Source organism: Agelaius tricolor, unplaced genomic scaffold (genome assembly GCF_023055355.1).
Source record: "Agelaius tricolor isolate 1412-34295 unplaced genomic scaffold, bAgeTri1.0.p SCAF_2, whole genome shotgun sequence".
Taxonomy (NCBI): domain Eukaryota; kingdom Metazoa; phylum Chordata; class Aves; order Passeriformes; family Icteridae; genus Agelaius; species Agelaius tricolor.
The window spans coordinates 69,057,627-69,084,737 of NW_027269262.1; the positions used below are offsets into that span (position 1 = coordinate 69,057,627).

Below are 27,111 nucleotides of genomic sequence, written 5' to 3' on the forward strand. Positions count from 1 at the left end.
TACCTGTTAATTTCTGCTGGTGAAACAGTTTAAGCCAAAAGGGCATTTGGAGGGAGATCTCCTGAGCTGCAGAAGCCTTTGAATGCAGAGGCTGATGAATGGGCAGAAATATTGCAGCTGCCCAGGAGGACTCCAGTAAAACTTTCTGTGCCTCAGAGAGTACTGACAACTCCCTGCCTTTCCAGCTGAGTGCCACTGTGAGGCTCCTCTCCAAAGGGATGAAAAACATTCAAGATATCTCTAAGCTGTGTGAAGTGTCATCTATCCATTTGCAAAGCAAGAGGGAAAGTTTGAGGATTCGCATTATGAGTTAATAATTTCAGCCTTTTTGGTCTGATTCCAATGAGCTTTTTTCTTGATCTTCCATTTTGAGGACTTTACAGGTAACATATCACGGGAGATCTCACAGTCAAGTTTCTATTTTGCCTGAGGTGGTCTGGTCTTAACCACTGGGCATATGAAATAGGTTTGGGTTCCTTCTTGGGAGACAGAAGCATCAGAATGTCAGGGCAACCTTGAGCTATGTTGAAGGCCAAGCTCTGCTGCTTCCCTCCTCATTGCCCCTCTCCTCTGATAAACAGCAACTTGTAGCTCTGCTGACTCCCTTCTTCCACTTGAGAAAACTGCAGTGCTCAGGTTTCTCCAAGGCTGTGATGTTGTGGGGTGGCAGATGCTCCCAGCCCAGCTGTGTGAGAGACAGCTGGCTGGTTTGCCTCCTCCAGGGAAAAGGCACTGAGCCAGATTCAGCTTGTTAACTTCCAGCTGGATCCTACTAGCTAGTCTGCCCCAACATCATGCACAAATGGCAGCTGACATTTGGGAAGTAAGCATAGAACTGCAGACTGTCAGAGAACATACTTTGACAAAATTTGAAGCATCTCTAAAAGCATTGAGGGCTTTCACAGTAGAAGAATTCATCCAATAATCCATTGTCAGTTGTGAATCTGAGCTGGGATATGTCAGACCTGAACTCAACAAGCACTGTGAAACAGACTGTCTACAAACTCCTTTACTGGCTTTGCCTTAGCATTTATTTTATCTTCCTTTTTGCATGGGAATTTTGATCTACATCCACTCCTCTGCACACCACTTTCTTCAAGAACCTTTCCTTGAAGCCTGAGGAAGTGGTTTAACATTGGATACAGACGCAGGCACACAGACACACACAAGCATAAAATCCCACTGATAGAAAAGGAGTGTGACTTCCTGTACACAGCGGGACTGATGGGGGTGGGAATGGCACAGTTTCTAAAATGCAAACAGAGGAAGGGCAATCCCCAAAGTATATAAAATTCCTATGATTTAAATGAATAAATCAGCTGAATGCTGGTAAATGCTCTACTGGTTCAGTACAGAGTTCCAATGCGTAACCCGCAGCCTCTCCATCAAACAAAGTTGGACTGTGGAGCCAAGCAAAGACCATGGGGGTGGGTTATAAAAGAAGGTAGTAGGAATGGTTTTAAGCATCTTACTGCACAGTTTATTGTCAACTAGAACTAAAGATAAGGAAAATATCTGCAGCATGCAAAACTTCTTTGCTGAACTGTAACCTGGGCTTCCTAGTTAGTGAATTTCTGCTTCTCGATTGTTAATATGCATCTCATACAGTAAAGAACTGAAGTAAAGATCTCAAGTCAAATGAATCGTGGCCTGGAGTAAGATTGCTTGTGATATATTCAAGGTGGAATAGCAGGAAAATGGTGGATGTGATGGAATAATTTTAATTTTTGAAATTTTTTGTCTATACTTCCCCCATATGTGTTCTCCTCCTGTAAAATTGTTGCACATCCATCTCCTACAAACTTGTTGAAACTCCTTCTGAATGCCCTTGATGTTTCCATGAGCCCTCAGAGCAGCCAAGCTTGTGGCCCAGTGGGGTAAAAAGTTGAAGTGACCTGCTTCTCTGCTACAGAACCCATTTAATTGGGCACTTGGAAATGTAAATGCCTGAGTGTCTTGCTTCCTAACTGACATATTCCTCATTCTCTGTGCACCTAATTAGAGAATGCAGGTTGTTCCACAGAGATCCAGCTTTGCTAGGTGGTTGTACAGGGGCTGCAGGAGGACCTGGTAAGACAATGTTTGTCTGGAACTTTTCTTTTTGCAGAAAAGAGAAGTATAAGTGGCTGCTGGTACAACAAAGATGTTTCTGATGTGTCAGTTGAAGGCTTTAGGGGTGCTTGTGTCTGCAGCAGACTCTAGCAGTACCTGTGCCATCAGTAGGACCAAAGCTGTGAGAAAGATCATACTCATAATTAGCTGAATAAACCCAGAAAAACTCTTCAGCTTGCTCATTTCCAGCCAAGGCTTTTCTTGCTTCTTAACCAGCTATTATGGGGAAGAAATCAATTCTTGAAAAGAAGTGGTGTTGAAAAGATCATCTCTTTAGCTGAAACTCCTTCTAAGCCTCGTGGTGGTACAGATTTCTAACAGCACAGCTTGGACTGAGAGAGTCATTACAAGCTTTTCTTTCTCTCCTAATCACCAGATTCTTCAAAAAGGCTGTCCCAGTATCCCTTATTGTTCTCTTTTCCTTTTCTCTCATGTTTTTGGATATGATAAACTAAGTTTCACCCTTAGATAACCTTGTGTCCCTATAAAATTTTATTTAGATGTCTACATTTCTAAAAATAATACATGAATGAGGCGTTCCAAGCAGCAAACCACAGCTTCCTGAGGTATCAGTGGCTGTAATGCAGCTTCTAGTTCAAGGATTTTGTTTTATAAGTGATATAACATTGCAGAGTCTACATCCAGTATTGCTTTCCTGTGTGCTGTTTGTGGTTTCTTTTAACCATTTTTGGGTGCAAAGCATATGTCATTTAGTTGATTAGCATAAACAGAAGACTGCTAAGGTATGTTTCCTGTGATATGTGTGCTCACTCCCCTTCTTAACAAGGTTTTTAACTATATAATGATTCTAGGCTGCAATCAAAACACTGCCCACAAGCTTTAGTCATATATTTTATCACATATTAATGAAAATGCATTCGCTTTTGCAGAAGATTTCAGTATATTACTCTGATTCTTGGTATAAATTGTTTTCCTGGTGTCTAAAGCCATGTTTGCTCAAGCAAGATCTTGTGGAAGGGAATCTGACTGGGATTCAGTAGCCAAATGTTTTTTGAAAAGGCATCATGGTAAATGGTAAATTATGATTTCAAGTTGATTTGTCTGGGACAAAGCCAAGCACGTTAGGTGTTATGTTCCAAAATTAGTTCAGTGACATAGAGTGGGGAGAGTTGAAGGGGAGGGGGAAATGGTAATTTGGCAATAGCTAAGTACCTAATTTTCTTGACAAAGTTCTTGTATTTCAACACAATTCCATTGTTTGGAATACACTTTTTAATTACTGGCAGTAAAACTATAGATTTAAGAGCTAAGAGTGTTACAGTTGGAGGAAGCTATAAGTAAGGCTCTGTTTTCTTAAGGAAAACAGAGAGTTCTGGCAGCTTTTCAAAGAAGATGGCAGATATATGTGAACTTCTGTGTAGACTATGTATTGGTAAATACATGTTCTCTAGTCTTACTCCAATAAGTTCAGCAGTAAAGCATATCCTAAGTAACTTCTTAATTTGTGTCTCCCAATGTGCTATTTTGGGTCTAAGGTGATTTATCTAGTAATAGTTATAATTTCTTCTGACTGTAAGTCAGAATTCCTTAATTCTATATCTTTTATTGTGGACTGAGAAAGAGAGGTGTAGAATGAAGTAAAATTTAATGGTTATGATTAAGAAGTAAGCTGGTTCTAAAATATGCACTATGTTTGTATTTGCACTCTATTGCAGCCTGGCTGCTTCCAGAGAGTCAGGGAGACACAGCTACTGGTGAGCACAATGGCTGCAAGACTGTTAGTCGACAAATAAATGTGGGTGTACTGAAGTATTGTCAGTCAGCAGGTCATTACATACAACTCAGTCTAGACCATCTTGGAATCACTGCAGAAACCACTGCCATAGAAATCCCTCTTAGTCTGATGGGCTTCCCTGGGGCAATATTTTTCAGTCGGGAAAGATGCTGTGGAGGCCGGAGCTTGGAGTGGTGATTGCGGCAGCTCCTGTGCGCTGCCGCTCTCACTTTACCACAGCGTTCCACGGCTGTCAGCATTTTGGCTGCTTTTTCCACTGGCTTCCCAGGCACTGTGGGGGAGAGCAGACTGGTGTGTCCTGGTGCTGAGCCATGTGGGCTTTCCCTTAGCCTTAAATATGCTGCTGGAAGGGCATGAGTACCTGGGAAGCCCCATGATACCAGTTCCCAAGTGCCTGTGTTCCTGCTCTTGGTGCAAGGAAATGATCTTGACAGATGGGCAGCACCAGAACTTGGCTTATCTTTGAAATATTTATTCCTATGTTATTCTGCACTGGAATGAAGACTGATTGTGAAACAGGAAGATCTGTAAAGTGGAATAATATTTTCTGAACATTCCTGCAAATGAGAATGACTGGTTTTGTATCACAGGATTTTGAAGTATTAGGTAGATTCAGTCACAGAGTTATGTAGTTAGGGAACAGAAAACTGTTGAAAACTTTGTTTAGAAACTTAGAAAACATTGTTTAGAAGGTCATCACACTAGTGGTGTAGAAGGATAGTGTGACATATAAAATTCTCTTCTACTTTATATTATTTTTCTAATCAATTCTCCATTTAACAATCATTGTTGGATTGGCAGATTAATTGTTTTTTGCAGAGTCAAGCATTTTTGGTGATTTTATTTGAATTTTAGTGGGGCAGAATTCATGTCTCTAGCATTAAGGTTTATTTTATGAGTGAATTAGAGTAACCAGAACATTTTGTGTGATTTTGTGTAAACAGATAATTTTGCATGTGAGATAGTTTGGTTTTGAGGCAAATTCTTCAGAATCTAGTTAGAGCTGTCTGTAGATAAGCTGCAGCAGTGCTGTGAAGAAGATGTGAGGTCCACAAATTAGTGTCCTGATGGACAGTGGTGGGAAGTGGTGTCCCTCAGGGGCCCACACTGGGCCCAGCACTGTTCAATATCTTCAATATTGACAAAGTGGTAGGATCAATTACAGTTTCAACAAGTTTGTGGAAGACACCACCACACACTGAGCAGTGTGGATGATGTGCCTGAGGGAGGGATGCCATCCATATGGACCTGGACAAGCTTGAGACATGGATCCATGGGGACCTCATGAGGTTCAGCAAGGCCAAGTGCTGGTGCTGCACCTGGATTGGGGAAAACCCAAGTATCAATCCAGGCTGGGGGATGAGCAGATTGAGAGCAGCCCTGGCAAGAAGGACGTGGGGGTGCTGGTGAATGGGAGGCTGGACATGACCCAGCAATGTGCACTTGCAGCCAGAAAGACAAACAAATCCTGGGCTGCATCAAAAGCAGCATGGCCAGCAAGGAAGGGATTTCTGCCCCTCTACTCTGCTGAGATCCCACCTGGAGTGTTACATGCAGCTCTGGGGCCACCAACGTAAGACTGATGTTTGTAATAGGACAAGGGATAATGGTTTTAAACTAAAAGAGGGTAGATTCAGACTAGATAGAAAGAAGAAGTTTTTTACAGTGAGTGTGGTGAAATACCAGAACTTGTTGCCCAGAGAAGTTGTGGATGCCCCATGCCTGGAAACATTCAGGTTGAACAGGGCTCTGAGGAACATGCTCTAGTTGAAGATGTCCCTGTTTATTGCAGGGGGTTGGAATTACATGGCCTTTGAATGTCTCTTCCAACCCAAATTGTTCTGTGAAATTGCTCATGCACCGTTCTGTCTTTTTCATATATGAATAATTTTAAAAAAGCTAAAGTAAAATGAATATGTTTTACAGTGCTTGCAGCAAAGCAGAGCTAAGCACAGCACCATATATGCCACAATTATGTTTTTCCCTCCAGCTTTGGAGAGGAAAGAGGCAGCTGTTCAATGAGGACCATAGTGAAGAGTGAGGGAAAACTGTTCTTTTGGCACCTGGGATTCTTTTTCAGTTTCTAATTTTTACATTTAACCAATCCTGAAAAAGCACACAAAATGTTGAAACACAAAGTGTTAAGAATTACTTTCTAGGTCACAGGTTATGTTTTAAAGCAGACTCATGTTTTTATGGCTCCTGATAATATTTTTCGAATTAGAAACCTGTCAGTGTTTCCATTTGGAGATAGGGAGCTATAACTGGCTATAAAAATATGTTCCCAGCCAAGGCATGCCATATGAGGTTGTTGCTGAAAAGCAATTAAAGTCTGGCAGCTTTGAAATAAGAGGCACATCAACAAGATTGGGAAATCTGCTGTTTTGTGTTGGTGCTGCATTTCTAGAAGTCAGGAAATGTGTGATGATAGGTGTGACTGACTATTCAGGGTCTGCTTTTATGGGTCACTGTGCAGAATCAGGTCTGGGTGGATGATTTTGGTTTGTCCTAATGTTAGGTTTTCTTGTGCTCTGGATGTCATTTCACAAATTAAGTTCTTGATAGATATTTTAACACCTTCTATCCATTTCCTAAATCTTTTGTGAAATTGGTCCTTTTCCTTTGGTTCACCACAACTTTAAGTAGCTCCAGCACATTCTTCCAAATTTACAATGTCTCCCTGACTCGCAGCTGGACTCCACACATAGCCTTGGTGCTCCAGGAAGGAAGACTTGGCATCAAGTGAGTCTGGGGTTAATGAAAGCCTGGAGTGGGAAGTTATAAAAATCAGATGGTTATAGTAATTTTAAGGGGCTGTTCTGAGTTTAATAGCTCCATGGGGAATGTGTATATATATGAGGAGAAGAGAAGGAGAGAGCGGGCATAGCAAGGTGCCATTATTTATATTTATTAATGTGTGTATATATAAATCCCTCATCCCTCTCCCCTTTCATTCCCTCTTTTCAGGAGATTTGATATGTTTTGGCCAGAATCCTAGTCTGACCTGGCTGCATTGCATCATCAAGCAATCCCTACAGAAAGCTTGCAGAGAGGGGAAGCTGTTTTCAAGATTCAGTTTTCTCCTCTGGTTGCAATGAAATATTTGACTCTGATAATCACTCACGAGTATCTCCCCTGCATTTGCCATGGTAATTCTAAATCATCTGCTTTATCTTTTATTGTGATCAGATGAAACTTATCGGTTTCATTTTTTGTTCAGGCAAATATAAGTCTCTTCAAAAGGAAAACAGCCCCAAAGTTAACTTGGATCTTGGTTTGCCCCAAATGCAGAGTCAGAATCACATGGGCCAATGCTCCTGCTGAGGTGGAAGGAGATGATAGCTGGAGGCAGATAAAGGGTTGGCTGTAATCACAAACTTCTCGTGGCTGGCTGTCTGTAATGCCCAGTGTGGAGGCAGAGGGGCAGACTCAGGAGCTCACAGCCCCAAGCGGAGGCACTGGAAGCTGCTGTTTGCACTGGGCTTCGTGCTCCATCCTTGTCCCCATGCTCCATCCTTGTCCCCATGCTCCATCCTTGTCCCTTTGTGGAGCAGATGCCAGGTGCTTGATCTCAGTGAGCTGGACTGCTGAATCTTCTCCCATGGCCCTGACTATAAAGAGATAGTGATGTTACTTATTAAGCATGAAAATTAGGTGTTGCCTCATGTTTAGGGTTATGCTGTATCTTAATGATTGTAATCTGCAGAAAATGCAGGTTACAGAAAATTTAGGTAACAGTGAATAATAGTACTATGTTGAGGCATGATGATTTCAAAAGAAAAAATAGATAATATAACTTTGTAAATATAAAAAATCTTTTATAAAATATGATATTCTGTGGGATTGTCTTGCATTCATCCTCTGTCATTCTAATTCCATATTGTTAAAAGGTGATCGTTTGTCTTGTTCGATTTGCAAAGTCAGCATTGTGACAAAAAATTCTTGTATATTTAAGAACAATGAAATAAAATTGCTACCTATATTCTGCTTTTACTTACATCTTTTATTTACAAAGGCCATGTTTTTTAATGTAGTTTGAAAGAAGGCTTAGGGAGTACAAAACCTTTGAGGGAATTGCAAGCCCCCCTTTTTATGACATTGTTTAATTAGTTGTTTTGTAGGGCTGGTTTTGGCAGGGAGTGTAAATGCATCTGTATATATGGGCATGTACATAGATGCACACACATGCTCATAACTTGAGCAAATTATTCTGGCAAGTGCTTGAGACTCAGCTGTGGAACACCACTTTGTTGGTTTAGCAGTCATATTTTGGAGAGGAACTTTACTTTGAAGAATATTCTCACAGCATCATTTATTCCATTTTAAAAAAAATATAGTTGAGGTTAGGATAGCTTGTTTTGTATATGCTTCACAATGTCAGAAAAATAACGAAAGCAAGCCAACAAAACCCCAATACTATAGAGATTATGTATCTTGAGGTTTCATTTTAAGTAAAGTATTCAAATAGACATTTGAGTACTAATGTGTCTTATGATGTTTTTGCAGAGGCACAAAATGTGTTATAACTTCCTAAAAATATAACTCTGGTGGTAGAAATGAAAATGCTCTTATGATTCTCAGCTGCAGCTTTATATATTACAAATACCCCCGAAAAATCTTAGAAACTAAAAACTCAACTAAGTCTGAGCTAAAAAGTGAGAAATGAATTTAAATATATTGCTTTCTTCCTATGAAATAACTGTGAAGAAAACTGGTTTATTAGGGACCATTTGAGTGCACTCTCCTTCCCAGGACATGAGCTTTCATTTCACATGCAATGAAGTAAATTTGTTCTCAGTCATTTTGACTTCTCGTTTTAAAGCCCAGACTTACCCACACTAAGGCTTTTTTATTACACATAGCTTTGTGAATGAAGAACATAAATTTTTTTTTTTTTTTTTTTAGGTCTTAATGTGTGACTTTGGACAAATAAATGGGAGAGCATGCTTATTACTATTAATTTTTAGGCTTCTCTTGTTCAATAACAGTGTGGCCAGGATTTTTTTTACTCAGGTGTTGTTATTTGGGCTCTCCACAGGCTTTCTTAAAAGAGAGTTTTTGCCTGTCTTTACAGAAAACGCTGCTCATCTTCTTTCTCTGGGAAGAGAATTTTTCTTTCTTCCAGTTAATTACTTTGAGTCAAAATGTCTCATAATGGAGTTGTACTCATGAGCAGGTTGAGTTAAAGACCATAGCTGCACCAAGGCTGTACTACACCATCCTTTCTTTCAGGAAACTACCAGCAAACATTTGTCATTCAGAAAAATGTACCAGGGACTTGGAACTGGAGCATTCCTGACTGCTACTGTCTTAGTTGAAATGATTGAAGTCTGTTTATGTACAGCAATCATGAAAAAACTGTTTGAATTGCTACCAAGTTTTCAGTGCCTCATTCGAAAATTTTTCTGCATTTTTCAATAGCTGTTTATTTCAGTGGCTTATGTAATTTTTATATCTGGTGGTCTCTAGAATGAAATCTTTTGAGAACTGATAGGAAAACTTTGGAGGATTAATTTCTCTTTTATGAAATGTTCCAGAAATGAAATTGTTCAGTTTTTAATAGATTGAACTCTTCTCTCTCTTTTTAAAATAAAACATAAGCCCATGTAGCTTCTTACTTTAAGTTACTGACCCTCTTTCCATTCAGAGATAGTGAAGTTCTATTATCTCACTTTTAAGAAAGAGGGAAGAGTAAGAAAGGCTAAAGTTCTTCACACAAGTCATAAAACAGCTATGCCCAAATTATTGATTGAACTTAGGTGTGTCTTATCTTAAACTGCGGGCTCACTGAGCTAGTTTATTCTTCCTCTCACAGGTGCAGCCTTTATATAAAAGGGAATAAAAAATAAAGTGATTTATTTAGCATATTTTAATTTGTTTTGTTACAACCACAAAGGACTGTTACTAAAATACAGTGACAAGTATTATTACCTTTTACTCAGATGTATGCAGACTAAAGATTTAAACTGGCACAAAGCACTTCAATTCAAAGGTTATATAACTATGTGTTGCAGACTACAGCAGTGACCAAGTAGCCAAAAACCTCTTCTGGTCCTTGGAAAAGTGAGAATTAACTAAAATGAAAGTTGCCCAGATAGTCCCAGCTAGTAAACCATGCCACATGCTTCAAGTCTAAGCTGATTTGATGGAAGAAAATTCCTTTCTGTATGTAATCTGTATGTAATCTGATAACTAGTTGGACTCTGAGTATGTTGGAGATCTATGTGAATTAGACACGAGTTTTGATCTAGCATATTATTTCCCTCTCATTATGGTCAGTCTCTGATCATTCAGAGGAGGAAAAATAATTTTCCTTTGTTCTTGGGAAGCTGTATCTCTGGTTGCATGTTAAAGTTGGTAACCTTTCAATGTTATTGGCTGAGCCCTGAAGTGTGAGACTATGTATAATTTATAAACTAATTTGTCTCTGCTCTTTTCAAGAGTTATCTCTGTGGGGAATTGTTAGCAGGTTATTGGCCAGTAGTGGATATTGTCTAGTTCTTTCCTGAATTTTATGTCACTTGAGCTGAGCTGCACTGCTCCCTATAGGTCTTTTGCTCTCTTAAGACTTACTTTTGGTGGGAAAGGGTACTTCCAGCTGTGAAGATACCATTTTTGTTACCTTATTTGCAGTTACAACACATTTCTAAAATGCTTTGTTTCTATTTCATTCATTGATACTTGTTGTCTCCCTCCATGGGAACCCCTGTGTAAAGGAATATACCTGGACTTCCAGAAAACTTTGCATATGCTCATGTGCTTTGTTATCTATTTCTCCTCCATCATGTAGCTCAAGCTGCCTCCTTCTTCAGGCAAGAAGTGAAATCTGATGCTTCACATGCAGGTTGTAGGATCACAGGGTGAGTCCTGTGGAACTGACTTCTCTGGCAGGATTTTGGATTTCCTTCAGCAATCTCCTGCTCGAAGCAGGGTCAGGTGTGATGGCAGACCAGGTTAATTGGGCTTTATCTATTTGGGGCTTGAAATGGCTGTGCCTTTGTTAAACTGTTGTGACACCACTTGGAGTCCTGGACTCACTCAAACTGAGTAACTCTTGGAGTAACCACAGCATCCATGTTACTTTGAATTTCCTTCCTGGGCAAGGATAAGACAGTATTTCCTCTCTGCATAGTGCTTCAGGAAAATTTTGACAAAAATTAAACTTGAATTGTAATGGATTCAGCCCAAGAAGACAACATGGAACCTTAAGTGCTCTCAGTTTTCTAGTGCAAACATAATCATTATCTACTCTTTGCCAGCTGCCATACTGAGGAAATGCAGTGCTGCATCTACACAGTACCCAAATCAGCTGCTCTTCAGACAAATCTACCAGGAAACTACCAGCTTAGCCCTCCACAATACTCTGAGGAGCAATTTCCTTCTGTGTGGTCAAAGCCTCATTCTCTACCTACGATGCCTAGCCTGAAACCCTGGTGCCCTCTATCAGACTTGGACATCTGACAAATCTACTTGTACAGGCCCTCACTGAAGCCTAGGTCAGAGCTTTGCTCAATGTAAAGATCTGTGTAACATTCCTTCTGCAAAACTTCTGACACTGTGAATATAACCTTACATAAAGTTTCCTACTTAACTACTTACATCTAAGGACATTAAATCTTCAAGACTATTCACAGCTATCTAAACCTTGAATTTCTTCATTCCTAGAGTTCTCACTGCTGTATAATCTGGAGAGTTCGTCACTGTTACAGATTTACAATTGCAATCAAGCTTTTTTTTGTTTCCTTTGTCATCTCCTTTATGTGCCAGTTCTGTTGAACAATAAAATGTAACGGTATCAATAATTAAGGTGTGATCATTAGTTTACTGGTGCCTAATACAACTGCAAATAACTACTTAGTTTTTGCTTCTGTTTATTTCTGCTGGAATTTCTGTATGTGTCCAGATTTGGTATCTACGACTTTTAAAATATGTTTCATTTCATCTTCTGGGAAATGAAAAGAAAGACTTTGTTTAAACTCCTTCTCCAACTGCATTTTTTTTTCTGTTCATCAGTCTTTTTTACCTTTTTAGGAATTTTTTGGTAGAAGTATGAAAAAGTAAAGTGAAATATCACCCATCATTCATAAAGTCTTGTATGTCATTTTACTTTGTGTCTTAAACAGAGTGTTCTGGATCTTCACATCTATAGCTTCAGTGCTGCCAATAATGTTTTGTCTTCTGTGGTTTGGGTGGATCTGGATTTGGAACTGTGTTTTTGTTGGAATGCCTCTACGTTGGATCCCTGCAGTTTTCAGTGCTTGCAAAAGTTATAACTTACAATGGAAGACAAAGTAAACCCACCATCAAAGGAGAAAAATTAAATCTCTGTTTATTCACCTGCATGCTAAGATGAATCTTATTGACAGCAGCTAGCTGAAATATTCTAGATATTAAAAGACTTGGAAAAAAGTGATTTTTTTTAAATGCCTGGGACTTTGTTTCAATAGGATTTGTGTCCCAGATGTTGATTTGCACGAGCAATATGCTGGATGAAATTTGTGTTGAATGTGCTGTCAGATAGTGGCACAGAATACGTACATGGGAAAAACACATTTCTGTGTTTTGTAATTAAGGAATAGACTGCAATTTTGTAATTAAGGAATAGACTGTGACAGCCTCTGAGTGACTATAGCATGGGAATCTGAAATGGAAAAGTCTGAGAATGGTGTCCAAGTGACTTTTAACCATCTGAGAGGTGAAAAAACACTGCCTTGTGGACTCCACTGGCCAGGCCTCTCCACTGGCATGGTGTTATGAGGAAAGAGTAAAGGAGGGTTTGTTGTTTTAAGTTTTGTTTCCCTTTGCAGCTTTCACAGCAGCACTATTTATAAAGAGTTGGTCCAAGGGATAGTTAGTCTAGCTTCTAGACTTCTTCTAGCTTCCAGAAGAAGCATGACTATTTTTCTGTATTAGAAATTAACTATCAGCCTTGGTTTGAGCATCTGCTCATGTTTCCCAATGAAATTTATTTTCAATGGAAGGCAAATAAAACACCCACTTGAAATAAGCTGGGGAACATGGTGGTTTTCATGTACTGTCTTCCCTGCATATCTCTTCCCACATACAGAGTCTAGAAGGAGCTCCTGTGCCTCATATATGAGTAAGACATAGTAGATTAGATGTAAATGAAATAGAGATAAAGCCTCAGCTGAGGAATGTGATTTTTCAAAAACCTGTTTGAGAGAACCCAGCAATTGGTTTTGAAACCCCACAACTTTTGCTGTAGATGGTTTAAGGTCAGCTCAGTGTAGGCTCCCTGTCTGAGCAGGCTCTTCAGCAGACACGCTCCTGGTGAGACACACACTGTCTGCAGCAGAGCTGAGACTGCTGAGTTACCTCGTGGTGGCCTGAGGGAAGGCAGCCCTAGCTGTCCCTTCACTGAAACCAGCCTGCTGGCCCACTGCCCTGTGAAAAGAGGAGATTTCCTTAACCCTTAGTTGTGGGCAGATTTCCTCAACCCTTAGTATTTCATTTGTCTGTCAGTGTTCCAGGAAAGCTGAGACCCTTGTGCCCACCCAGGGTCTGTCAGTGTCCCACTACAGGGACCCTTCACTGAGCACTCCTGGGTCAGAGGGTGGTTTGGCTGGCTGAGGCAGGGACACTCACCAACAGCATAAAGGAGAGCCCTCCATGGATCTTCCCACTCTGAGTGTGTTACCTGCTGCCAGTGACTGCTTGTGCCTGTGAATGATTCAACACTAGCAGTTTACAGAATAACACTCTTTATTAGTATAAAATTGTGACAGATTAAGGTTGAAGAATTGCCAGTGATAATATCTGACTGCAAAAATGTGTTCAAACCAATATTGCTAATCCTCAATAAAAGTATTCAGTGTGCATAGAGTATGGTTCTTACCAAAAAGGTGTCCCTGTGGAGGGAAAAACAGGTTCAGCCCATTGGCTGCTCCCAGCAGTTACAATGGAGTCTTCCCTAGCATTTCCCCATTCTCACTTACTTACTATTTCCTTCTGTTTAGGTGGAGCTTGAGTGACTCTAGTCATACATACTTTTGCTACTGAGTGGTGTAAAATTATCTTGCTTTGCTCTTAAAAATACTGTCAAAAAAATAGAGCACATGTTTAGTTAGGGGTGATCATATCTTGGAGTCTGGAAACTTTGGATGGAGATTAACATTATAATTAGATTAAAATGAACTGAGTTCATCTGAGGAGAGCAATTTCACCACACTTGCTGACTCAGCAGCTGGACACCTCCTATCTCCCCTGGCTGACAGGTGCTGTGTAGTTTATCAGCTGCAAAGTACCATTGAGTTCCCCTCCCTCCAAGGATTTCTACAGAGCCTGGCTGTGGTGTCTCCATCCTCTCCACCATCCATTCCATCCCTCTTGGTTGCAGATCGTGTCTATGGGGAGTCACTGTGGAGCATTCCAGCCAGGGAGCAGCAGCTGTATTTTACCCTGTAATTTCCACAGCATTACAATTTATGTTAGGGTGTGAATGTAACTTCTGAGTTTCCACTTATTGTACCTCCAGCCCTTTTTCCACTAAGACTGAAGAGCCCTGTCATTGCTTGAAGTGCATTTCAGAGAGAGCTGGATATTGGGGGAGATCTGAGTGGTAGAGCAGACTGGCTGTCTGGCCTCTGTCCCATCGCTTCATTTGTGCAGTCTTCATCAGATATAAATAATCTGTGCTGTGGCCAAAGTCAATGATTGTGGTGCTCTTCCTCCCTGTCTGAATTGCTGGGGTTTGAGGAAGAACAGCAGCTTCTCTTTAAGGAGCTGTTTTGCGGGATTTCTACATTTTACTCTACAGACATGGAAAAAGGAGGAAGTGTAATTAATGTAAAATCTAAATAACAGCATTTGAGAGACAATTTATCTTTCAAAAGTACTGCATGTTAAAAGTCCCCTTGAGTTTTGTGATTGGAATTTCTTGAGGTTACTATACATGAAACTACTGACATTTGATCACATTATCTGGGGCTTATAAAGTATCCTAAAACCCAATGGAAGTTTATGCAAGGCTTTTATCATGAATATTTTTACAGAGACTGAAGATGCCGTAAAAGAAAAAGACTTTTGAGATTTGGAGTAGACAAAACTGCCCAGAGCTGTGCAAATAGTATGCAACTGGCAGATATTGCCCGTGCTTCAGTACTGTTAGACTTGCAGGATTTCTAAAAAAGCAACATTCTATCAATTCATAAGGAGATGAAACAGAGGTCATCTTGGAAGGACTCTTCTCAGTCTGATGAAAATGGAAGCAGGCACTTTACAAATCAGCAACTTCAGTTGATTAAAAGAAGTGGCTGGTTCATCTGGTGGAGTAATGTAATTTCTTACTGTATATGAAACGGATTGGCCTATAAACTAAAACTCAGAAATTGGATTGGCAACATACACGTGCATGTGTGTCATGTAAGACTTTTGAATACCAAAATAAGTACTTGGTGGGGAATGGGTGGGGAACTAGGCTTGGAAAGAAATGACCTATGAGTGGTTGTGAATCAGTTGGTTGGTAAGGCTTGGTTGTTGTGTCGCTCTTTTTTTTCTGGTCAGGCACTTTAGCTGTCCTGTTTGCATGAACACAATGGAGCAGGGCTTTTTGACTTTATCTTTTCTCTGAAGATACTCTGTGGTTGTGATACTTGGATCTTTTATCACCAGTGTTTCAAGTGTGTATGTTGAATTACTCTCAGTTGTAACAGGAAGACCTAGAATAAAACTGGTGAATCTGTGAACAGAAAATATCAGTAAAAGCTAGCATTTCCTAGGACATTGCAACAGGGAGTATGCCACTTTCCTCTCTCTGTCTATTTCTGTACTTGTTTTTAGGAAGGCAGGTGATGGGGAGGTGTTTGTGACCTACAACAGATGTTCTGTATTTTTTTTCCATCCTGTAGACAGAATGAACTTTCCATGGATAAAATGTAAATTGGTGACAGCTCTAGATTTCCATACTGGAAAGACAAGTATTATTAGTGGGGAAACACTGGGGAAATGCAAGAGGCCTGATCAACAAGACTGCTCCATTTTCAGGGGAAGAGGAAATGTCTAGGAACTAAACAGAGAAATTGTAGAGGAAAATTCACATCCCAAGTAGAAGAAGAAAGCAGTATTCAGTAGAGTTAAGGCAAGTGAGGATTGGTAGGCTGAACAGTGAACAGAAGAGGACAAGAAGAGTTAAATGTTTGCAGACGACAATAGGTATCCAGAAAGTGAACTATGAGAGATACCTTTAAAAGCTCCAGATGTTCAAATGAAGAAAGATGGCTGAGATACCTCTGTTAGTAGCAGTTTATCTCAGCTGGAAAGTAAATTGGTAATGTTCTCAAAACATCCTAGTAACCAAGCATCCTGAAACCAACATACATGTAATTTTATTGGTAGACTTCTGAACTTGGTAGTCAGTATGCCATGAGTCACCAAATATTACAAAATATCTCAATATGTAGGTAATTCCTTGAGACTTGCCAGGGTGCTGCAGGAGAATAATATCAAACTGATCCTCACAGTGATTCTCCATGTCATGGTGGTGGGGGAAACCATACAGAAAATTCTGTAAGTATTCAGCTGGATAGATGTGTAGCAACAGTAAAATGTTTTGATTTGGAAGTGGAATAAAATGCCACTGTCTTTTGAGTATGGATGGAATGAAGACAAGTCTCTTGGAAGCTTACACTAGAATAACCAGAAAGATACTATATCAAAAATGAGATAATGAAATGAGCTGATAAGTGAGAGTAGTTTAAGCATAAAATTGTGATACTGAAAATATAATGAAGACCTCCAAAGGAAGTGAAGGAATAATAACCAGGTAAAATTGCTCACTTACAAGCAACATTTGATGAGATTTATACCAAACTCATTGAAGTGAAATGCTTCTCTACAGTTAATCTGTCTTCAATGGAAGAGTGGGGAACGTGCATTTTCTCAGCTGTGGAAAACTTTAGAGAAAATAATCCTGAGTGGTGAAGGCCTGGTGGTCTGAGAAGGAACACTGGGTGATCTTCTGTATAACAAAAAAAAAAAAAAAAAAAAAAAAAAAAAGTTATATCACTTTATTTGGCATTGGTACAGTTGCTTTTCCAATGCTGAGCTTTTTTTGAATATCCATAAGCCTGCTGATAAAATTGTAAGGGATTGATCAAAGGACTGGACACTTAGCCTTGTGGTGAGACATTCTGGAATCTTGCTCTGTTTATCTTACCCATGAGAAAGCTTGGACTTGACCTGATCAGAGGATCTGCTTTGGGAAAAAAAATCATTGAAAAACTGTTAACAAACTGGCAGGTAAAGATACAAAAAGCTCCAGTGGTTGGTCCTTGAAGTTCAAAATTCCACTGCACATTTTCAACAGTGTGAGTAATTAGCCCCTATGATATCTTAACAAAAGTTGTGGTGGTTTCCTTACCACTAACAATTTAAAAATTAAGATTGAATGGTTTCTTAAATGATACGTTTCAGTAAAGCAAAAGTTCTGTGGCTTCTTTGTACAGGGCATTGGCCTAATTGTTCATAAAAATCCCCTCTGACCTTGAATTTTTAAATTCTCTTGAAGATAATTACCAGAAACAAATTAATATTTTTTTAAGTTGAAGTTTTCTGCCTAAAACTTACATTTGCTTTTACAAAGTTCTAATGAAAAATAGGTATTTTTCATGGCTATCTTCTTTTCATATCCAGTCAGATGTTTTTCAGCTGTAGTGGACATGCAGTGTTGCAGTCTCAGTTCCTTGATATACTATGTAGTTTGGTTTTTCTATAAGGCTGTATTTTTTGTTCAATTCCTTGGTGCTCCTGAAGACATAAGCCAAACACAAATGTACTTTATTGAGATATGTATGGGATGTCTTCAAAGCATTAATTGAATTCAGGATTATGAAATCTACTATTTTGCAATAAATGCAGCTTGTAGTGGTCTTTTAGTTCCTCATCTCCTCTGAGTCCCATCTGCACATCTTGTGTTTACAGTGATAAGTGTCTTGGAGACATTTCTGCTAGATCTGTGCTAAAATCCAGTCACCAGCATTCCTGTGGCTGCAGTCCCAGTTAGGGTGAGAGTGTCATTAAGCTGGCCATTGTATCAGCAAGCTCAGTTTCTGACTTCAGAGAGCTCAAAAGACCAAAGATTGCCAAAGAGAGAGACACAGTGACCAGATACAGAGTGATATTAGGGACATAGTGAGCATGTTAGCCTGGCTGTCTAAAGAAATGTTTAGGGAATGACTTTAGTGCTTGTTTCTCTGCCAGGATCTCCTCTTTCTCCAACTGGTTTTGGATTCATTTGTCTATTTCAGCCTGTTTTTTTCAGAAGAATAAAAATACCAGGTTCTTGTGGTGAGCTGAAGCACCAGGTTCAAAAGAGATTTGTGACACCCAACAAATGGGTATACAAGAAAGACACAAATTAGAAACAGTTGTAGTATGGACTGCAGGACAGTAAGATCACAGAAAATCAAATACTCTAAGTTCTCTTGCTTACAGAACAACTTGTATTCTTGTGGGGAACAGGCTAGACTCATTTGATTCTCTTGTGATTTCAAACAGTCATAACAACTCACTTAAAACTGCTTCAGCAGTGTGGCTTAAATACATTTGATCTAGACAAGAGTTAAAGTAATTAGCTGATATTTGATTTTACTTGATATGGATCCAAACCATGAAACTTTGAACACCCTTAGGGTTCAGAAGTGTTTCATTCAGTGTGTTTGGGTATTAGTCTGTGTTCTCAAGTAACCTTTTGAAACTTGGCAAATTTAATACCAGATTTAAAATAAAGGCACTACATGGGGAATCAAGTCTGTAAATGTTTTTTCTTTAATTATGGAGGTGCTCTGGACTATAGTTGTAGAAGCAGAAGGAATAGAAAATGCATTACCTTGCATTAAGGTGTGTGCTTGTGTTTATACGCAGTGTTCACACCTGTGTACACACTTATGTGCTTGTACAGAACGTTACTCCTGCTGCAGAGAGCTTACAGTCTTAACAGAGAATGAGGGCAATCGTGTACTTTGAGAGCCAGAGGATGGTGCTAACTTACAGCATGTGTGCATTTCCAGTTTTGTGATGTGATGACAGCAGCACTCTGACACTGGTTAACATCTGTGGGCTGTGTGGAAGGAGCAAGTTTCCATGAGGGATTTGGCTGGAGGAGACCTGCCTGCCTGGCACACAGAGATGAGGAGGGTGTTCCTGGCAGGGTTGAAATAAGGATGAGTAACATGAAGTTTTACATTGCATGTGATACAGTCACTAATCTGGAATGTGATAGACCATGTTTTATAAGCTTTTTATTTTTTTATTGCAAACAAATATAGAGAGGGAAAAAATGAAGTTATGAAGAAATTAAAAAGGAAGTGCATAGATGCATCTGTTAAAGGTGGAGGCGTCCACTTCCTCCTCAAAGAACAATTATATGTGAACTGGAGAAGCTGTATGTGATAACAATACATCCAATACATCCAATACATCCAATTTGCTGTGTTAAGAAACCAAGATGGGAAGGGAAGAATTTGAGGCAAGGAGGATTTCATAGGATATAATTATGGCCTATGTATATAGGCTCAAAAGAGGCACAGTTAACTTGGTGTCTTCAAGATGGCATCCTTAAATGACCCCAAAACCAGTGCTATGGTATTTGATTTGTGAATGTGTATGTTCATTGTCAAAGTAATTTGTTAGTAGATCATGTCACAGTTTTCCCTGGCTCTGGGAGAAATTGAAATAATGGAAAGGTTGCAGAATTCAGACCTTCTCATGAAACTCTTAAAAGAAAACAAGCAACAACAATGTGGAAGAAGATCAATTCAGTGGTACACACTTTGCAGTAATTTACTATATGCAAATTACCTGGAAATTATTCAGTCTAATGCCTAAGCAGTACAGTGGGAAGTTTTCAGATTCTTTCACATGGTTTGCACTTTGTAATGCAACATACAAATCATATTATCTTCCCTTTACCATTATAACTCTTCAGTGATTTTTAATTTCTTAATGTGCTAAAGAAAGAAAAAAGCTAGGAGACCTACAGGAAAATTCATCAGCATGTGACCATTAATTAAGTGATGATTTTGAACACTGTCCAAATTCAATGTGTGAATTAAATAATTGTTCATTTAAGTAACTATAAATACAATATATCTGGATCTGAGGATTTCAGAGCAATTTACAAGTTTTGAATCTCAGCACATTTTTATAAGAAGTTAAAAACATACAGCTATGGAAATTTTAAAAATAAATTTTTAAGTCTGCTTTGCAATTGAAGAAGGAGGAGGGTCCAGATTTCATGGCTTGGGAAACCTATACGATTTAAAGAATTAATATATTACTGAAGTCTTTAATATGTGTTGAGTTGACCTTAAGCTGTGAAAGATGTGCCATCCATTTTCTGAACAAATATTAGCATAGGATAATGGAAAATCATTTTATGCTGTTAGCTCCTTTTCTATGGAGCTGAAGCCAAGAGGAGTCAGCATAATTAAATTTGCCTGAAGAAAGAAAGGTTATCAATAAAGACATCTTACCACAAGCACAGAAAGGGTGCTTGGGAAGAGTAACATGTGGCAGTAATAAAGGAAAGTTGGACAGTAGAGTCAAACTCAAACATATTTTGTGGCAAAGAAGTCAGAATTTTCATGGAGTTCCATAAGAGAAGATGGCAAACAAACCTACATGGAGCCCTGATATGTATCTGCTCCAGAGCTTAATTCTTGCTCCACAAGATCATAGAATTGTTTAAGTTGGAAAAGACCTTTAAGATCATTGAATACAGCCATTAACCCAGCACTGCCAAGTCTACCACTAAACCATGTCCCTAATCATCACATCTACACATTTTTTTAATAACTTCAGGGATGGTGATTCAACCACTTCCCTGGGGAGCCCTTTCCAAGGTTTGACAACCCATTCCATGGAAAAACATTTTCCTAATATCCAGTCTAAACCTCTCTAGCACAACTTGAGGCCATTTTCCCTCATCCTATTGCTTCTTACTTGGGAGAAAAGACTGAACTCCACCTTGCTAGACCTTTCTTTCAGGTATTTGTGGAGAATTTTGTGCTCCCTGACCCTCCTTTTCTCCAGGCTAAACAACCCCAGCTCTCTCAGCAGCTCCTCATAGAACTTGTGCTCCAGATCCTTCCCCAGCAACACAGCCCTTCTCTGGACATGCTCCAGCTCCTCAGTGTCTTTCTCGTAATAAGGGGCCAAAAACCCAGCCCAGGTTTTGAGGTGTGGCCTGTATATATATATATATGTATATACTGACCTCGGTGCTCAGTATTGAGGTACAATTGCTGCCCTGGTCCTGCTGGTCACACTATTTGTGACAGAGGCCAGGATACCATTGGCCTTCTTGGCCACCTGGGTTCCTGTTCAGCCGCTGGGCAGCTTTCCAGCCACTCTTTCCCCAGCCTTTAGCACTGCATGGGGTTGCACCTGTGACCCAAGTGCAGGACCAAGCAGTTGACCTCACTGAGATTTGTAGTCTTAGCCTTGGTCCATAAATCCCTCTGCAGAGCCTTCCTGCTCTCCAGATCAACAATCCTGCCCAACTTATGTCATCTGCAAGCTGACAGAGGGTACCCTCCATCCCCTGATCATTGATAAAGACATTAGACAGGACTGGCTCCAGTGCTCAGCCCTGGAGAGCACCACCAGTTGCCAGCTCTGTTGACCACCACTCTCTTAGCCTGGTCATCCAGCCTGGCTTTTTACTGAATGAAGAGTACAGCCATCCCAACATTCTTGTCTTGTGTGTGCTGCATGATGGCACTTAAGATGATTTGCTCCATGACCTTCCCCAGCACCGAAGTCAGACTGATGGGCTTTATCCTTTTTCTGACTCATCTTCTACCTGGTGTCACATTGGCCAACCTCCAGTCAGCTGGGACCTCCTTGGCTGACCAGTAAATGATCCTCCACCACCTTCCCCAGTATCTTTGTGTGGATTTCATCCACATAAATTTGGATAGGTCTAGGTGGTATTGCTGACCATTCCCCATGGATTATGAAGGCTTTATTCTGCTGTCTGTCCCTGTCATTCCGCTCAGGGGGCTGGGTACCAGAAAAAGACTGGTCTTATTACTGTTACAGACTGAATAAAGAAGACATTATGTACCTCAGCCTTTTCCTTATCCTTTGTCACTGTGTTTGCCCCCATGTTCAGTAAAGAATGGACATTCTCCTTAGCTCTGTTGCTGTTGCTAATGTATTTATAGAAATATTATTACTGTTAGTAGCAGATGCAGTTCTTATTGGGCTTTGGCCCTTGTAATTTTTTCCCTGCATAACCTCATGATATCCTTGGAGTCCTCCTGAATTGTCTGCCTCTTCTTCCAAAGAAGAAGTTCCTGAGTTCCTGCCAAAACTCTCTGTTCATCTAGTCTTCTTTTCCCTGGATCCTTTTTTGGCATGTGGCACCTGCCTATATAATAAAGCCTCAATCTTGGCCTTATTATCTTAGCAGTGCAAGATGGTCCGGGAGCCCAGTCCCTCAGAGAGACAGAGTGCCCAAAAGCTCAGCTAGCTCGTGGCCATCACCACTGGCTACCCTTTAGCAAGCTTGGTGATTGTCAGCTCTTTAGTGATATCAGCTCTCTTTAGTGATATCAGCTCTCTTAGGATATCAGCTCTTTGCTTGCTATGGTAGGGTGCCCTTGGCTTGAGGCTGCAGCAGATGCAAGAGAGGAGAAGGAGTGCCCTGGTGTTCCACAGCGATGGTTTATTGCGGGAGAGACCGTGAAGGTTCCAGCGACAGCTCTTCTTCTGTCGAATGGGCTAAACCAGGCCCTTTTATAGGGTATGGGGGGATCCAAACCTGACCAATAGTAAGGGTTAGGTAAAATAGCCTATAGGGTTACAGAGATAAGCTTTGGGGTGGGGGGTCATTGAGACAGGAACTTATTTTGCTGTCTCATCCTGACTCAGCAGTTCCTATTGTTAAGTCTCCATTCTCCATGGAGCTTTCCCAAGCTCCATGGGGTTTGCTACATGCCTGCTCCTGTGTCTGTAGGATTTCCTTCTTGAAGGCCTTCTTGGACTCTGTTGCCCCAAGGTAGAGGTTTTGGTGACCCCCTTCTTTACTTCACCAAGAACCAATAACTTAGCATTTGGTGATCACTACGCTGAGGATGGGCCTAATGATGTCCAACCATCACATTCTCCACAGGTCTTTCTGCATTCCCAAAAAACAGGTCCAGCATTTACCTTTCCTAGTTTGCTCCCTCACCAGCTTTGTCAGGAAGTTATGTGCCCCCATGTTCCAGAAATGTCCTAGGCTCTTTCCTCTTTGCTGTGCTGTGTTTCAAACAGACATCTGGTAAGTTGAAGCTCCCCATGAAAACAAGGGTGAGTGATTGTTAGAGCTCTCCCAGCTACTTAGAGAATATTTTATCTGCCTCTTTCTCCTGGTTTGGGGTCTGTTGCAAACTCCCACTATGATACCTGCCTTGTTGGCCTTCCCCCAATTCTTACTCAAAACCATTCAACCCTATCCTCACCATCACTAAGCTCTAGAGAACTAAAACATCCCTACCTCCACTGAGACAGCAGACTGACAGACCCTGCTAGTACCCTGTCTCTCAGGCACTGGCACACTGCTCTCAGACTTCAGTGAGCCTTGTTTTATCCCTTTCTCCCTTCAAATCTCTTTAAAGCTCTTTCAGTGAGCCCTGCTAACTCCTGTGGAAAGATCTTTTTCTCCCTTTGAGACAGTATTGCCATGTCTGTTGCCAGCAAGCCTGTGGTTTTGTTCTCTTTAGCTATATCCATATGTATAACATTTATCTGTATGTATATGTATATGTATATGTATATATATGGTAGCCTTTATCTATATTGATGCTGTTCAGCAATTGGCCTGGCCCCAAGTCAAAAATCATATACATTATATCAGCTGTTTTGAACTCCAAAAAATACTCTGAGTAGTGAGTAAGTTCAGGCATCTTGCGTCCTTGCTTTTGCTTTATTCCTTTTAACTCTTTTGTTATAAACCAGGCTTCTCTGGGGAACCTTGAATAAGCTGGAGGTAAAGATTTACTGAGAGTGACATCCAAGGAGACTATAAGAGAAGTCACAAGTCTACAGGATCGCCCACTATGTGTTAAGCAACAATTGCTTTTGTGTACATGGTCACATATTATTTGATGTGGTTACAGTAAGGCAATCCCTGCCCACAGTGAGAGGAGGGATGCAGCCATGCCTAGTTCATAATTTGTTTGTCTTGCATGTCTTTGAAGAAGTTGGTTGGGAATGAAAATAGTTACAAGATGAAGTGTAGGAAAAGTTATATCTCAAGTCTTTTAGGCAACAGAAGGTGGGAACTGTTTTAGGAGTGTAAGACAGTTAGTTGGTCTGTTAGGGTGTCTCATTACAAAAGGGTTAACAGAGTGCTGAAGAATCATACATATCCCATGAAGGGAAGGATTCTTTTCCCTTCAAGAGAATCTCACCTGGTGAGACTGGTAGCAGGGAATTCCAACACTCAGAAAGTGTCCCACTGGCTGAGCTGTTTCACACCAGATTGCTTCACTTCTTGTCCTGCCTGCCACCCACTAGGATTATTTGTCCAAGATCGGAATTGAATGGTGTCGTGCTGAACTTAGTGAGTCCTGTGTGGGGGATGGTAGCAGAGAGGGAATTGGAATGTGGTGTGCAGATGTGTGAAGGTGAGAGTAAAGCTTATCAGCTACTGGTTCCAGAGGGTGGTGGGCTTTTCCTTGGTTTTTTTCCTGACTCTGCTGGTGAAGTCATCAGTTGAACAACCTCAGTTATCCAGCCATACAAGGTAAAAGTACCAGATCACTACATAACGGTGTGAATAATTTGAAATATTTAAAAATATGACAATTAAACATAGGTCTTTTTGGTGAGCTGCTCTCTGGGTGGCCTCTATTAAAAACCTCTTGAGACCCCAAAACCACTTTCCTTTGTTGCATAATATTTTTCTTTTGTTTTTAGTAAACCAGGTTTGAACTGGCAAATTTCTGTGAAGTCCTGTAGGCAATTTATTATTTAAAGCAGACCTGTGAAGTTGTGCTGGTATCAGGAATGTCTTGAGTCATCCTCCCTCTGCTGACCTACTGTGCTGACCCAGCACCTGAGAAGGACTTGACAGCCCATGGGGACAAAGGAATGTTCTGCAACTCTGCAGAAAGGCAGGATAATCAAAGCTCATAAGAACAAAGAGTGATGTGACTGAAGTTTGTGTTGCAGTTATCAGCCAAGCAATTCAAAAGAAAAAAAGAAAATAATCCAACAAAATCAGAGCATAGACTTGAATGCACAGCAGCTGGTGACCTAAAATGGTAACCTGCACTAATTGTGCTCCTTTGGTAATGGCATATGGTTTTCAGCCCAGAGAAGAAGGCTCTTAAAACTGTTTCTCTTTTTTTGAAAAATTTGTCTTGATACTCAGGTCAAGAAGACCCTGTAAGAAGACAGCTGTTCTAGGACCCTGAGAGTGAGGGGGCAGCACACATTGCTAGTGCTGTACCTGCTCTGCAGAGGCTTTTGTACTCTGAATATTGCTCGCTTCACAAATTAGAAATTGCATTAGTGGTGTTGATCAATTTCCATGGGCATATCATTCCATGTGCATATGTCAGGGTGCTGAAGTTCTTATATTTTGTTGCTGTTGTATGCTATGTCCCCAGCTTCACAGAATGCAGCATTGCATTTTTAGCCAACTTTATTCTGTGAGCTTTATAAAGCTTGGTCTCTGCTTGCCTGCGCCTGTATTTTAAATCTGTGTAAAATCCTTAAACTGCCCTACATATAATTGTAAATGTAGAGATTACAGTTCTTTTTATTCAGTGCCCATGCAGATGTCTGAAAGTGAGTGTACTCTCAGAACCCTCCTTTCAAAACTGTTTGTAGTCATACAAAAGATGTGTAACACTTTAGAGGATAGAGAACCTCCAGCCAAAATACTTTCCAAATGACCTTAAAGTGTAATTTATCTTATTTTGCAGCTAACTATGGACCAAATCCAATTTGCAAAGGTTGCTTATCTTGTTCAAAGGATAATGGGTGCATCAGATGCCAGCACAAGTTATTCTTCTTCCTGCGAAGAGAAGGGATGAGGCAGTACGGGGAATGCCTGCACTCCTGCCCGTCAGGGTACTATGGACTGAGAACGCCAGACATGAACAGATGCTCAAGTGAGTTATTTCTTCAACCCTTACACTCACTTTTGTCAGAAGGCCATAATTTGTGGTTGGTTTTTAAGATGGTATGTTGTGAAACACATTTGTATTTTCACAGATATCTCAAGATCATCTTAAATTTCTTTGCTAACGAAGGTCCCGGCTCATTCTCAGATATTTAACATTCAGCAGATTAACTAGTTGATGAATTGACCTATTTTTTATTGTTATTATTATTAGTTTAATTAAAGGGGTAATTTAGGGAAAAAATGTATGATTCACACAGATACTCCTAGTTTTAAGAAATAAATTCCCACTATATGAAAATATAAAGGATTTAGAATAAATTTAACATGTAGGTACAGGTCAGTATAAACAGTAATATATGGGTGGGCTTTTTGTCATATTTTTTGTTCCCACACAAATTTCAGGTGACCAGACACCTCACACCAGACATGCTTTAATATGTAAGTGTTGCAAATTTAATAAAACAGATGTACTATTAAAAACAAACAAATAACCTTTCACTTTTAGTGAAACATTTTATTTGGAAACTTGCAACCTGCTAATGTGCAACAAGATTCCTTGTTTGCATGTTTGTGCCTAGAAGCACAACTATTAAAATCCACGAGTGCTCTGGTATCCCACATTATTTCACCTCTGTCTGGCAGTTGTGCTGATTTGTATTGATTTTTCCATATGCTCATATGTGGAGTATTACCCATATGGATTATTAATCACTGGTGTTACCTCTTATTCCTATTTACAGGGAGAATGCTTTTGTCATAGTCTAACCAGAATCAGGTCACCTGACATAAGAACCTGAAGTGAGAAATAGCTTTTCTTTTTTTCCTGCAATAATCAAGTGTCTGTTAAATGTGTGGCACCTTTCCCCTCGTGCTGTGCCGTGTCATTGGGAGCACAGAGTTGTGAGAAGGTGTGTGCTGGTTTTCACATCACACATCATCTTGAGACTCACATGGGGTCACTCAGTGGCAGTCTGGCTGGATGAGGAGCACTTATGGCCATGCTTGGACCTGTCCCAAGCTATCCCACCTCTTTCTCCCCATTCCCTGCGTGGGCTCCATGGATATAGTGTTCCCAACTGCTGTGTAGTATTGCAGAGTGCTG

General features: G+C 40.2%; 1 protein-coding gene across 1 annotated transcript in view; it reads left to right on the top strand.

Annotated features, from left to right (window-relative positions):
- The window catches only part of RSPO2 (R-spondin 2), a 104,763-nt gene that overhangs the window by 30,392 nt on the left and 47,260 nt on the right, over positions 1-27,111 (top strand). Inside the window, 1 exon segment of the mRNA XM_071421376.1 lies at positions 25,807-25,995. Coding sequence (XP_071277477.1) covers positions 25,807-25,995 — 189 coding nt within the window.